General features: G+C 44.4%; 1 protein-coding gene and 1 pseudogene across 1 annotated transcript; one reads left to right on the plus strand and one right to left on the minus strand.

Annotated features, from left to right (window-relative positions):
- Window positions 1–1,904: 1,904 nt before the first annotated feature.
- Window positions 1,905–4,239, plus strand: LOC136453912 (actin-1). Its single transcript, XM_066454494.1, has 5 exons — window positions 1,905–2,015; window positions 2,557–2,623; window positions 2,721–3,114; window positions 3,231–3,844; window positions 3,928–4,239. The coding sequence occupies exons 2-5, from the start codon at window positions 2,564–2,566 to the stop codon at window positions 3,991–3,993; spliced, it is 1,134 nt and encodes a 377-aa protein (XP_066310591.1). The 5' UTR covers window positions 1,905–2,015; window positions 2,557–2,563; the 3' UTR covers window positions 3,994–4,239.
- An 833-nt stretch (window positions 4,240–5,072) lies between these two features.
- LOC136453135 (protein FAR1-RELATED SEQUENCE 5-like) lies at window positions 5,073–7,378 on the minus strand (annotated as a pseudogene).
- Window positions 7,379–13,572: the final 6,194 nt, after the last annotated feature.

Consider the following 13,572-nt stretch of genomic DNA (forward strand, 5'->3'; position numbering starts at 1 on the left):
TATCTTGTCGCTCGCGCTGCCCCGCCAGGGCTGGCCGGCCGCCGCGCCTGCACGCCATCTGGGCAGGTCCGTCCGCCCTCATTTGCTTGCACCGCCCCCGGTAGTCGCACAAATTTGCTGGACAGTTGCTGCGCAAGCACAAGCGGGATGAGGCGCTTCGACGGTGGCAGCGGCGTCAATGGGGAGGCAGTGGGGGGCTGGGCTGGGCGTTGGATGGGGCGGGGGCTTCGGGGCACGGAGATGCAGGGTGGCACCGTGGCGGCGTGGGGAGGAGGGGCAGGTGGAGAATCGGAGAGGCACGCGGAAGAGAGAGCGAGGGCCCACATGTCAGCGCAAAAAAAATCGCTGGGTGAATTCTCACGCGCCGGCTTCACCACGGCGAGTGAACAGGTGTGAAAAGCCTTACATCCCACATCGAATCGTGGCCATCAGATTTGGTTAAGGTGTTTGATTAACCCTTGATTTTAATGGTGTTGAATTCGTGTGTGTATTTTTTTGGGTGCGCAATGGTTGAAGGTTCTTAGCGGGGATGTTTTTGTGGGGAGACTTAGTATAGTTTCGACTGGTCTATTATAGTAGAGATGGGCAATGGTTCTTTTATAGAAATGAAATAGGAGCCGGTAAAACTAGAAAAAAAAACTGGTTTCGCTGGGTCCAGCTCCTTCGTAGGAACTGAAAAAACATATCAAAAGGCCATTAGCATATATACTCGATGTACTAGCTCTAAACATTACTGGAACTGCATCTTGTGGCTGTTGCAACCTAATCCCTCTGTCCTAAAAAATAATTCAACTATGGTAGTTGTGATAGTCAAACTAATTTAAGGTTGATCAAGTTCTATAATGAATAGTGTTAACATTTGCATCTAAACCGTTGCAGCAGCTAGCTCGTGCATCAGCAACAGCATGCTTCCTAAAAGTTGGCTGCTCTCTCCGTCCATAAATAATCGGATATTACGTTTTCTGACGAGTCAAAGTTTTCTAAGCTTGAGTAATTATACAAGGAATAATATTAATATCTATATTTTCAAGTAAATTTAGTATGAAAGTATATTTCACGATCCATATAATGATGCTTGCGAGACGCTGCCTTAGTTTTGGAGTGAAGGGAGTACAGATTTTGAGCTGCAGCCAATGGGCTATGAAGCCTGCCAAAACAGTTGCAAGAAATCAGAAGCCAACAAGTAAAGCTGCATGCGAGAGATTAGCCGTGGCCCGTGGACACATGAAGCTGTGGAAATATGGACCAGTGCCCTATTCTACAGCACCGCTTAGCAGTATTTTTCAACGAACGAACAATATTTCTCTCACAATAAATCAGCATAAGCAGAAACATAAGCCAAATTTCAGAGAAAGGGCCTAGCACTCCTACTCAAGATGCACATTGTCGAAATGACAAAACAAAATATATCAACAAAAAAATGTTAGGAGTAGCAAGACTTGACAAGCCGTACGCGCGCTGAAGCACAGCTTAAGATTTTCAAAACCTACCACTTTGGTGGTAGATAGCGCGATGTCCATTCAAAATTTGGTAGTTTTTACTGAGCAAATTCGAAACTCAGAAGTGCCGAGTAGCACTAGCGCTGGGCCAATTTCTGTCGGTGTCTGTCCTGACACGGGCCGGTCCACCACATCCAATCCACGCACCACGCGGACCCGGCTGGAGGAACCGAAACCATCGCCGTGTGCCGCGGCAGCGGCGCGAGTTGTCCGCACGTACGGCACACGTCGGGGCTGGCCGTCCCCCGTCCGCCCGCGAGTGGGAGGCCACTGTTCCCTCCCGCACCCGGGTCGTGAGGGCGGAAGGGCGTGGGGCCATGGTTCCCAGCGCGGGGCGCCGAGCGCGCTCCTCCTCTCGCGCAGCGCTGCGCGACAGCGCCACCCCCGCGCCGTGGCTTTTTATACACCCCTTCCCAGCCCTACCGCACCATCACCACCACCGCTCTCTCCCTCCTCTCCTCTCCCCGCCCGAGCTCACCAACACCCCCTCCTCGCCGCGGATCCCCCGCTACTCCGGTAACCGTCTCTCCCTTCACCCTGTTTGTCGCTAGAGTTCCCCTCCCTGCTTGCCTCTGCCAGCGCGTGAGGCGGGGCCGGGCGCGGTACGGCTCTCCCAGATCCGCCTGGCATTGCTCGCTCGGGTCGTGCCAGGCCGATCCGATCTCGCATTTGCGCGCTCCTGCCGCGGATCCGGCCGGATCTCGCGGAAATTGGAGCGCGCGTTTCTTTGAAATGCCGCAGATCTGCTTGCCTGCGCGCGTGATCTGGAGTCGTCACGGGCCTTTCGTTAACGAAATGGCCCGATCTGTGGTTTGGTAGGGCAATGCCATGTTTTTTTGCTCGTTATAATTGCTGATTTTGGGGAGCTTTTTTCTACTGTCTTATGTTTAGAGAAAAATAGAAACAGAGAATAGCTTCAATGAATTGATGCCTTCTAGAGCAGATTCTGTAGAGCAACTCGTGGAAACAAACCATCTATCGGTGTCCAATTTGTATATTTGCTTCCTTAATTTCTGCTTGTTTTAACAAATGTGGCACCGGCCGAGCTTTGCTGTAGGTAGAAAATGGCTGACGCCGAGGATATCCAGCCCCTCGTCTGCGACAATGGAACCGGTATGGTCAAGGTAAGCCACCGATTTGATCCCTGATGAAACACTTGTTCTTCAGAATGCAAAGGTTCTCGGTGGCTGCTGGGGCCCTAACAACATCAACTTCTGGCAGGCTGGGTTCGCTGGCGACGACGCCCCGAGGGCCGTCTTCCCCAGCATCGTGGGGCGCCCGCGCCACACCGGTGTCATGGTCGGGATGGGGCAGAAGGACGCCTACGTCGGTGACGAGGCGCAGTCCAAGAGGGGTATTCTGACCCTCAAATATCCCATCGAGCACGGAATCGTCAGCAACTGGGACGACATGGAGAAGATCTGGCATCACACCTTCTACAACGAGCTCCGTGTGGCTCCCGAGGAGCACCCCGTCCTCCTCACCGAGGCGCCCCTGAACCCCAAGGCTAATCGTGAGAAGATGACCCAGATCATGTTCGAGACCTTCAACACCCCCGCCATGTACGTCGCCATCCAGGCCGTCCTCTCGCTGTATGCCAGTGGTCGTACCACAGGTGAGCTGATTCGATTCTCTACTGAACCGTAGCCTTTTGGAATTTAGAGATCTTAGCAATTTTCAAATCTGATTTGCTCCAGTAGTCAGTAATCTCTGAAATCTGTTGCCTCTCAGGTATCGTGCTCGACTCGGGAGATGGTGTCAGCCACACTGTCCCCATCTACGAGGGATACGCCCTCCCCCACGCCATCCTTCGTCTCGACCTGGCTGGCCGCGACCTCACCGACTACCTCATGAAGATCCTGACTGAACGCGGCTACTCCTTCACCACCACTGCTGAGCGGGAAATTGTCAGGGACATGAAGGAGAAGCTCGCCTACATTGCCCTGGACTACGACCAGGAGATGGAGACTGCCAAGACCAGCTCTTCCGTGGAGAAGAGCTACGAGCTTCCTGATGGACAGGTCATCACCATTGGCGCTGAGCGCTTCCGCTGCCCTGAGGTCCTCTTCCAGCCATCCTTCATTGGGATGGAAGCTGCTGGTATCCACGAGACTACCTACAACTCCATCATGAAGTGCGACGTGGATATTAGGAAGGATCTATATGGCAACATCGTCCTCTCTGGTGGTACCACTATGTTCCCTGGGATTGCTGACAGGATGAGCAAGGAAATCACTGCCTTGGCTCCTAGCAGCATGAAGATCAAGGTGGTTGCTCCTCCAGAAAGGAAGTACAGTGTCTGGATTGGAGGATCCATCTTGGCATCCCTCAGCACCTTCCAGCAGGTAAACAAACGTTGCTGCACAAGATGACATTACAATTTCCTCAATGTTGATCTATCTGCTTACAATTTTGCTTGCAACTGCAGATGTGGATTGCCAAGGCTGAGTACGATGAGTCTGGCCCGTCCATCGTCCACAGGAAATGCTTCTAATTCTTTGCGCCCAAGAAATGCAAGCCGAGAGGAGCGTTATCACCAGCCTCCTGCCCTGTTTCTCTCTCTTTTTGTTGCTGTTTCTTCATTAGCATGAACAAAGTTTTCTGCCGGCTTATCGGCCACCGCGTCCTTCTATTCATCAAGACTGTAATATCTATTGCTACCTATGCTTCTCACTTGTGATTTTGGACACATATGTTCGGTCTATTCAATTTTAATGAGATGCCTGGCTACTAGCATATACATATGGTGTTCAGATTGTCATTGGTTATTGATGTCTTATGAATGAATAATATCAAATTTTGTCATTTTGATCTCTCTATACCTATACTGTTATATATACATGTACCTTTGAGAATTGAGACGCTGTAACTTTGCCTCGTTGGAGTTGCATTTTGATTCCGGTCCCCTGTTCCACCAGATTCCCTCCTGTCTTGGGTGCGGTGCTGCTGCATGCTTCAGAATAATTCTGCTGTTCAGGCTTTAGCAGCGCATGAAGCACCCTTTGCTGCTCAAAAGTTGTTCTGAACGTCTCATCAACACATCCTCGTTGTTGGGATGAGGAATCTTTCCTCTTTTTCTTCAAACAAAACGCGAGGGAGTCTGGAATCATGTGATGCTTTGGCTGTCGTCGTCTGGTTTTCTACAAGGTACGAATAGTATATTGTGGGCCGATACGCAGTTGGCCAATTGCCACGTCTTTGACAGCTAGGACGTTGGGTGAGCCTTCATTGCTTTGTGTGTGTGCTCCACATGTCCCTGCCTGATAGTTTTGCTTTGTCTTGTGTTAGTTGGCAATGGCCAAATGGCTTCAAAAGGGCTGCACAACGCGGCCAACCATACACAGAACTAAAGAACCGGCCTGCAAATTTCATCGTATTTAAGTAGACAACAACAAAATGATGCCGGTTTCTAACGTTTCTATGTGTTTCATTTCAGTTTTTCTACTTGATTTTCCAATCAATGTGTGGCCTAGGCATATGCAGACAATGTTTAGATTTGCCCATAACTTGTAAATTTACCTTTTGGAATAGCTTATCGACAACTCTCAACGTATCTATACATCATCAGCATCACTAGCTGACTTTAACAGTTTCTTGCTAATTGAAGCAACAAATAGGGATGCAGACAGGGTCAACGAATGAAACGGCAAGAAATTGAATTAGTCAGTGAAATCATATCTAGCTATAAACACATATAGTACATGAAGCAGGAATGGACACAACACAGGCAAACAGGGCACTGGAGAGCTATTTTTAACTCGACGATTATATGAAAAAAAAATTGCTCACTGTAGTCTGTAGCACCATGTTCATCACATTGTGCAAGCTAACAATTTGTTGTTTCATGAGAACCACCTCAGAAAAGGCAACCTGAAGAGTTTCCTGTGCAAAGGTGAGGACCTCCCCTGATGTTGATCCTTCCCTGGCATATCTAAGTGCGTCACAATGCAGCTCACTATACCGCAAACATTCGTCCAAAACAAAGCCATTCTTCGCTTCTTTTGTCCACCGTTTCAGTATGTAAAACCCTGGTATGCACGTCAAGAGCTAAGAATAACCTCAGTATAGCTGACATAAGATACCAGAACTCTCAAACTTACAGCAATTGCATTGAACCCTCTTGCCAGTGATGTCATACATAGTTGACAGTGAATGAAGCTCCAGCGTCCTTCATGACTTTGTACACAGTAATCTACCCATCATTGTTCAGACTGGAAACATAGTATCATAATGATTCAATGAATTCCTCCTCAAACATGTTAAAGATTGTTATTGCGTATATTTATGACACCTGTTTCGATATGTTTGAGGGAATTTTTAAAATAGGCATGGTAAAATATGTGGCTAGATCTTCCAGAGCTTCCTTTTCTGCCCATCCAGACATCACATGTTCAAACAGTTGTTGTTTAAAAAGTTGTTGTTTTGTTGAAGTATTTCTTGAAGAAGCTTCTCAAGCTTTCAGGTCTTTGATTTGCTGAAAGTTCAGCAGTAAAAACATTTTTGAAGTACACAGGAACCCATCTTTGCCGAACTCTCTGTATAGAGACTGGAGCCAATTCCAACCTGATTCAAATATTTCAGTTGTTTCAGGCTCATTAATGCACACTCCAAATTTCTTCAAAAGAAGCAATTCCATAATATAAATTAGCCAAATTTTCCTTGCATATGTTTAATATTTGAGAATTACAATACAGATGGTATGCCTGTGGAAATACTTTTGCTACTGCTGAGCCAATGGCTTCATCATAACTTATAGTTAATGATGTAGGATGGTGTGCACCCATTGCAGCGATCCAGTTCTGAACTGAAAGAACCAAACGTAGGAGGATTCTGTGAAATCAGTAAGTAATGCACAACTGAACACTACACTTTGCAAGTGATGACACAGTTAACAAAACTAATGGAAAAATGTCCTCATTCTCTACAAAAGATGTTAGGATTCTCAGCATTTTTTTCGCGAACATGCCTTGGCACGTGTTTCTCAGCATTCAACCGCTTGAAGTATCCAATAACCTTTTGGGTACCGTCCAGCCCAATAGCACAACAGCAAGGTTACTCTCTATTATTTCTTGATTCTGTGGAGATTGATTCTCAAAACTCCTTCCATATTTTCGTAGCCGCAGATTAATGGTTGGCGCTATTAAATTTTCTTGAAGAACACTAGTTTTTGCAAGTGCAACAACTTCACTGTTGGACTGAATGTAGTGTACCTTGTCTGGTACCGCAGTCAACTCATGTGTGCTCCCCCCGTCCCATATTAGAAGATGTTTTAGGATCGCTCACTGAAACTAAGGCCCTGTATAGATTCCAAAAATTTTCACCCCAAAGTGTCACATCGAATCTTGCGGTACATGCATGGAGTACTAAATGTAGACGAAAAAAAAAACTAATTGCACAGTTGGATGAGAAATCGCGAGATGAAACTTTCGAACCTAATTAGTCCATAATTAGACACTAATTGCCAAATACAAACGAAAGTGCTACAGTAGCCAACACCAAAAAAATTTTGCCAACTAAACGCGCCCTAACGCTGCAACCAAAAGACCAAAATGCCCTTCAAGGAATAGAGATAGAGATGTACCGGGAAAAGAGAAAAATGTATTAGAAAAAGAGAAAGGTGCATTGAGAAGTGAAATTTGAATGCTATGAGGTCATCCATTTAAACACACAAAACGCCTCATGATACTAGACTCATCACTCTTTGAGCGTCGGGACTTGCTAATACGCACAGAGAAACCTATCCGGCTAGCATAAGCTATGTAGATCACCTTTGCAGCTTCCTTTGATTCAAACTCCATGCCAGGTTCAGTATTTTTCACGTTCTCTTTGTTGGCATTATTATTCATGTCAACTAGTTTGCTGCTGATATCAAATGCCATCTGGTTTTGAATGTGATCATCATCAAATCATCTTTGCTCGAGGCACTCTCCATGACAAGAACTCAGTTTCTAAGCACAGGTGTGTTTCCAGAACCACGAGTCATACCCTGGGGGAAAAAAAGACAACTCATTCCATCGACAGAACCACAGATGCAAAAATGTGTAACATAGAAAAAGAATCAGCATAGATAATTAGCTAAATGAAAGAGAAACTGCCCTTTAGATTATACAAACTAGTCCACTTGAAGCCTGATGTCAAATATTTTTTGTTGAAAGGTCAACGGGGGGATTTTCCCCACCTGAACAAATTAAATCAAATGTTTAAATTTACACAATCTTTTTTTTGCGATTAATAATACATTAGTGTCTCAATCAAGGCAACTCCAAGGCTTTTGTTGTCTGCCATCTAGAACTAAACCAACGCGAAAGAGACAGCCATAAAGATCCATTTTTCTCAAGGTGGATGCAGTCATGCAGACCATGGAGTCAATATTCTATAACATAGAAGAAAGGTATCATATTATGGAGTTGAAACAATGAAAATATGATGAAATATATTCAATCATTTAAGCCTCTAGTTCATACATCTTGAAGGAATTATGGTTATCGTTTGGTCATCAAATATCTTTTAAATATTCGTCTTGCCCTGAACCAGGGATCAATTCATGAGCTTATTAGCCTGAGGAAAGGGGATATGGCAGAAAAAAAAAGTCATTTGCACAAATATTAACGAGTAAGCAGACTGGTTTATATTGCAAAAAACATTATATCTATATTTTTCAGTGATTACGTTACAGATCGCAGAGATGTTAAAAGACAAGATGACCTAATCAGCTGGCAGCTATGCAGGCTGGTGCCGGCTTTACTTCAGTGTTTTTTTTTTAACGTAAGATACTTCAGTGTCACTGCTTTACATTTCTTAAGTCGAAACACACAGCCAGTGTTTGTTCCACAGACCTTCAAATGGTGACAATGGGATGAACAATATCAGTCAGCACACAATACACAAGCATATATATTGCAGGAGAGGAGCACAACCTGTGGCCAAACAAGGTGCAGATCTAGTTGTCAGCAGCTGAATCTGAACAGAAGGGATACAGGTTATGACAGTCCAATCAAACTATGTGGGGAAGTAAGAGATTCGGAGGCAGAAAAATGGCCAGATGTGTCATGTGCCATTTGTCACAAATTGTGGAATAGACAAATGTTATGAATCAGTCATAAGTTTCTAGACTACCGTAGTGTTTTACACAAAAAGGCAAAAGCCTCTATACAGTATTGGTGCTACTCAAAGGTCAAACCAAAGCACTCTTCTGCCTCCATTGCTTTTAGAGTAGTATTCTGATCTGAGGCGTTCCATTTCAGAACAGTAGTGGGTGTTACTGATAACAAAGGAAAAAAAGGTTTTTTCACCATGACAAAATCAATAAAAGGATTTGAGAATTGTAGTGCAAAAGAAGTGAACTAATGCATTCTTAATATTTCTGAAAATATAGAAGCAAAAAGAACGGGTACCTCATTTCTCCTTTGCTCAGATGAAAGCAGATTTTAAGATCTTATAGAAACTGAAAAGAAATACAATTACAGACTAGATCTTGACGGAGAATTTTCTGAATATTTTTGTCCAGTGAATCTCTGTTAAAATGAGCAACTACCACTCAATCGATCTTCCTAATTAGTATCATCAACACACGCCGGTTAACGTGAGAAACAAGGTCAGTGTAGGTCTGTTTAGGAATGTCTGGATCCAAGCATATAGATGCTTCCCAAGATTCCAGAACCAAGGAAATTAAACCTCTGGGCAGCACTGGGGTGCTGTGTGTCCACGTTTTGTTGAGGCAACAAAGGAAGATTAAGGAACACCTAGAAGGATAGTTGCGCATGGTTCCTTGCTCATTGTAGCACATGAACAGCTCCAGACCCAACAGTACACCTTTTTTTTATGAAACAGGAGGGCTGTGAACCCCTACTGAAATTTTATTGAAAATAAAGGTAAAAGTATAAAAAGTTACATCCCTTCAAGAAACGAAGAAGGTCAAGAAAAAAATTAAGCAAATTACACAAATGGATTGACTAGCTCCCGGACGCCCGCGGCTACTCCGCCCCGTCTACTTGGATTCGCGCGCCACCCGCGCCAGCTCCGTTTCCCGCGCTCGCATCCAAACCGCCCGCTTCAGATCCGCTGCCCATGCTGCTCGGATGACTTGCCCCCGCGTCTTCCACACCGTCGCGGCGCACGTCTCTTCCAGGCCACCGGAAGACTCGCCCCCGCCTCTTCCACAACAGCACCGCACGGCCTGTACCTCGCCACACCGCCGGTGGCGGCATGCACCTCCTCCATGCATGGGTGGCTACGGCTTGGCCCTACCCACCCTCATGGACACCAACGCCGGCAGTCTGCATTTGCAACATGAAACACTCAAATGCAACATACATTTGAAACAAATGAAACATTTGGGACATACACTTACAACATGTGTGTGAAACATGAAAAACACTTACTGCAACATAAGACTGAAACAGCTGAAACATTAAAAACATACCGTTGCAACATATGTGTAAAAACATATGCAACATCCAGATAAAAAACGATTGCAACATACGTCTGGAAACAGATGAAACATTTTGAACAAACGCTTGCAACATATGCAACATGTGCAACATCCCCCGATCTACTTTTGCAACATTCATAAAAAACAACTGCAACATATCTTTGAAATGACTGAAACACCTAAAACATACATTTGCAACATAGGAGAGTAGAAGCCTGGGCCGATCGATTCCGGCCGTCGGGGTCGAGAGCCGGCGGCGAGCGGCGGCGCACGAGCACCACCGCCACTAGCGCCACTAGTATCGGGCTTGGCTCGACAGCGACGGTGGGAGATGGGGGACGAGGAGCACCATGGCCGCGCGGGGTGGTGGGAGCTCGGTCGCCGGGGTGAGAGAGGATGCCACCGGGGGTGGGGAGAGCACCGCCCACTCCCCTGCAACACCAACGCGCCACCTCCATGGATCTCGTCGGTGCTGAGTGGATCTCGCCGGGGCGGAGGAGAGGGCCGTCGAATTTGCGGGTGTTGGGGCTCTCGGTGAGGGAGGACGCTGGGTGTTGGTGCGCTGCGGCAGGGGATGAGGAGCACGAAAGGGGTAAGGGCAGGAGCGGAGCGGGGCAAGGCGTGCGGGAGTTGATTTTGTTTTTTAGACGAGCAACGCATGCAGCAGTGAGTGGAGCATGGCATCCGGTGTAACAACCCAGGTGTTAGCCACATGCTAAGCAGTGGGTTTGAGCTCAAACATGACATATTAAGTGGTAATCAGGAGCTTTAGTTCCTTATCTCAGAAGTGGTGATGAAGGTGTCAAGGTCAAATCTATGAAAATGTGCCCCAACTTAAACTTGGACAACACACCTTTGCTTACATGTTGACCCTTTTCAAATGTATACCTAAGTAATGTTGAAGGTGCTTCTTTCATGTGCCTCATATCAATTTCCACCCACATTGACAATTAGAAAAGTTTCATAAAGTTTAGAATCAAGAAGTCACATGAAATGACAAGTTATGTCCTTGTTTGAATTGCCTTATCCAGTGAATGAGAACATGTGGTGTCAACCAAAGATTGTAACCTTGCTCAAACAACTCTAATTAAACTCATGAACAAAAGTTATGAAATGTTCACGTTGAGCAAGTGTCAAGAAAATGCTTCAATGGATCAAAAAGGATAATTTATGCTTTTAACCAAAGTAGAACTATAAGTTCTGTACTTGTTTTGGTGTTTGATCATAAATGAAAGTTGTAGTCTGGTTTGTGTGCTACAAACTTTGTTTTTAGACCAAAGGCTGAATCTATGTCTAAGCTTGTCAAGCAGAGGTTATAAGTTTGAATGTGCTGCTGTTTCAGCCTTGGAAAATATTCCAAGTCTGAGATTAGTGGCAATGATAGTTGGCATGTCGCGTTCTTGTGTTTTCGTTAAGCAACTTGACTTGATCCCAAAATAAAAGTTGGAGTTTATATTTTGGAGAAGGACATACAAAAGGTTTGGATTAGTTTGACCAAGTTTGACCTCCCAAAACTAACAAAAACCGAGCTCTTCCTTAATCCTCGTTTCCTCGCTGACACTATCAAGTTTGGTGCTGATTATCTCCTAATCCATGGCTCTAATGACTAGCTTGCCCAAAATTGGTGCCCATCGTACCCACACCGTCGCCCGCCACGTGCTCGACAAAATGCCGATGTGGCCATCAAGCACGAGTTCGTGCCCCACCATTGCCGGCGCGTGCCTCTTGCCTCTCTCTACCGGCCTTGCCTTTGCCACCGCGCTACTCCTCGCTCCCCTCCTCGCTCTGCGCCAGAGCATGGACGCCGAGCACCACCATGGACGCGAGCAGAGCAAGCTCCCGCCGCCGCTACCACTTTCATTCCCTTCGCCCAAACCAATCATGCCTCTGCGTCACACGCGCCTTGCCACTGCGGGTGGACCATGCACGCGCGTGGTCGGGTCTCCCCAGGCCAGCGCCGGCCGAGCCAAAGCCCTGCGTAGGTGCACGCAGGCCAGGGCTTGTCATGGCCCTACAACTCGTCGTCGGCGCCGCCTCAGCCGGTCGGAAGTCGGTCCCCTGCCTGCTCTGTTCGATAGAAGAAGAAGGACCGCGGGCAAGAATTTGAAGGAAGGGAATGACCTATCTACGAAGTCTGTGATTCTATTGAATAGTGCCTAGAAGGACCTTTTTGCTGGAATCTGTTTAAGTGGAAAGTTCAGGGTCCTCAGTGCAAATGTGTTTTTCTTTTATATTTTCCTTTATTACATTTAATCAGCTAAAATTTTGAAAAATCATAGTAAATCGTAAAATAGAAAATGAAGATGTTTTGAAATCCTTGAGGATAAATCTATGCGGTAGAGTCATAATATGACATGTGTTAGTGGAATGTTTTTGATGTTTTTATTTATTTTTATAAATTAGGGTTTTCTAGGAATAAATTCATATCTAGAGTTGTGGTGCTCAAATTGCTGTGAAATTTTTATGGTGGGCTACTTATGCTATATGTGTGTTGTGGTAACAATTTTAGGTTCATTGGATGCAGTATGATTGATTTATTGATTTAGTTTGTTTAGTGCTTAATAAATGGTTTTAAATGATTTATAATGAAAATAAAGATACAAAAATGGAAAATGTTGTTCCTTTACCTTGGCATAATGTTGTTATAACCTAAGGAACCTTTATATAGCCATATGTTTATAGAAAATATTGAATTTCATATTTATCTTGTCCTTACATGTTTATTGATAATTAAGATTTGTCTTTTTCATAGTAATTAAATTATAAAACTTGAGCATATGAAATCTGTGCAGTAGCCATAATAAAATTCTCAGCCCCAAACTAGTTCTTCTTATATAGCACTAAAAATAATATATATTGTGTATTATATAAGTAGAGGATGAAAGTTTGTTAATAGATGCATGTGTTTATGCCATGTAGTGCTTCGAATAATTGCTGATAAGTAATGTGATTGCTTGGTTATGATTAGGAGCTGCATATATAACAACAAAATGTTAGTTGTTGACAACATAATTGATAAATGCATATAGTTGTATATGTGTTGTTATGGCTGCATATACAGTTTCTATGGTGGAGATATTTTCATGATGTAAATTTTATTTTCTAAAAATGTGGATAATACCAAAGTTGTAGATATTTTCCTTATCTTGCTTGTCCTAAAATTTCATGATTTTAGGCCTGCTGGTTTAGAAGTTATAGATTTTAGAAGTTTGCTGTTAGGTTTTGCATGTCCTCTAAATAGATCTGAATGATTGTATTGTTTGGCTTATTTAAACATGGAATCATGTATTGGTAATAATAGAAGAATTGTTGTGTTTTTGTTAAGCTTTTCAAAATGTCTAAGAGCACCACTTTTGCTGGTCTAGAACTCTGGTTATAGCTGTTCAAAATGGAATGACAGGTTGTGTCTAAATCTAGACAGAGATATCTTCATTGTATTGTTTGACCTTGTTGGCTATTAAACCATCTTAAGATGATAATAAGAAAGTTATATATAACTTAATAAGATTTACAGAAAGTTAAGAATCATATTTGCTAAATGTCTAGAACTTCAGATATGCATTTTTGAAGTTCATGGCAGTTTTCTATCCTAGTTTATGTAGATCTGCTTGTTAGTGTTTTTCAATCTTGTTAACCTTTGAA

The sequence above is a fragment of the Miscanthus floridulus genome, chromosome 1 (genome assembly GCF_019320115.1).
Source record: "Miscanthus floridulus cultivar M001 chromosome 1, ASM1932011v1, whole genome shotgun sequence".
Classification (NCBI taxonomy): domain Eukaryota; kingdom Viridiplantae; phylum Streptophyta; class Magnoliopsida; order Poales; family Poaceae; genus Miscanthus; species Miscanthus floridulus.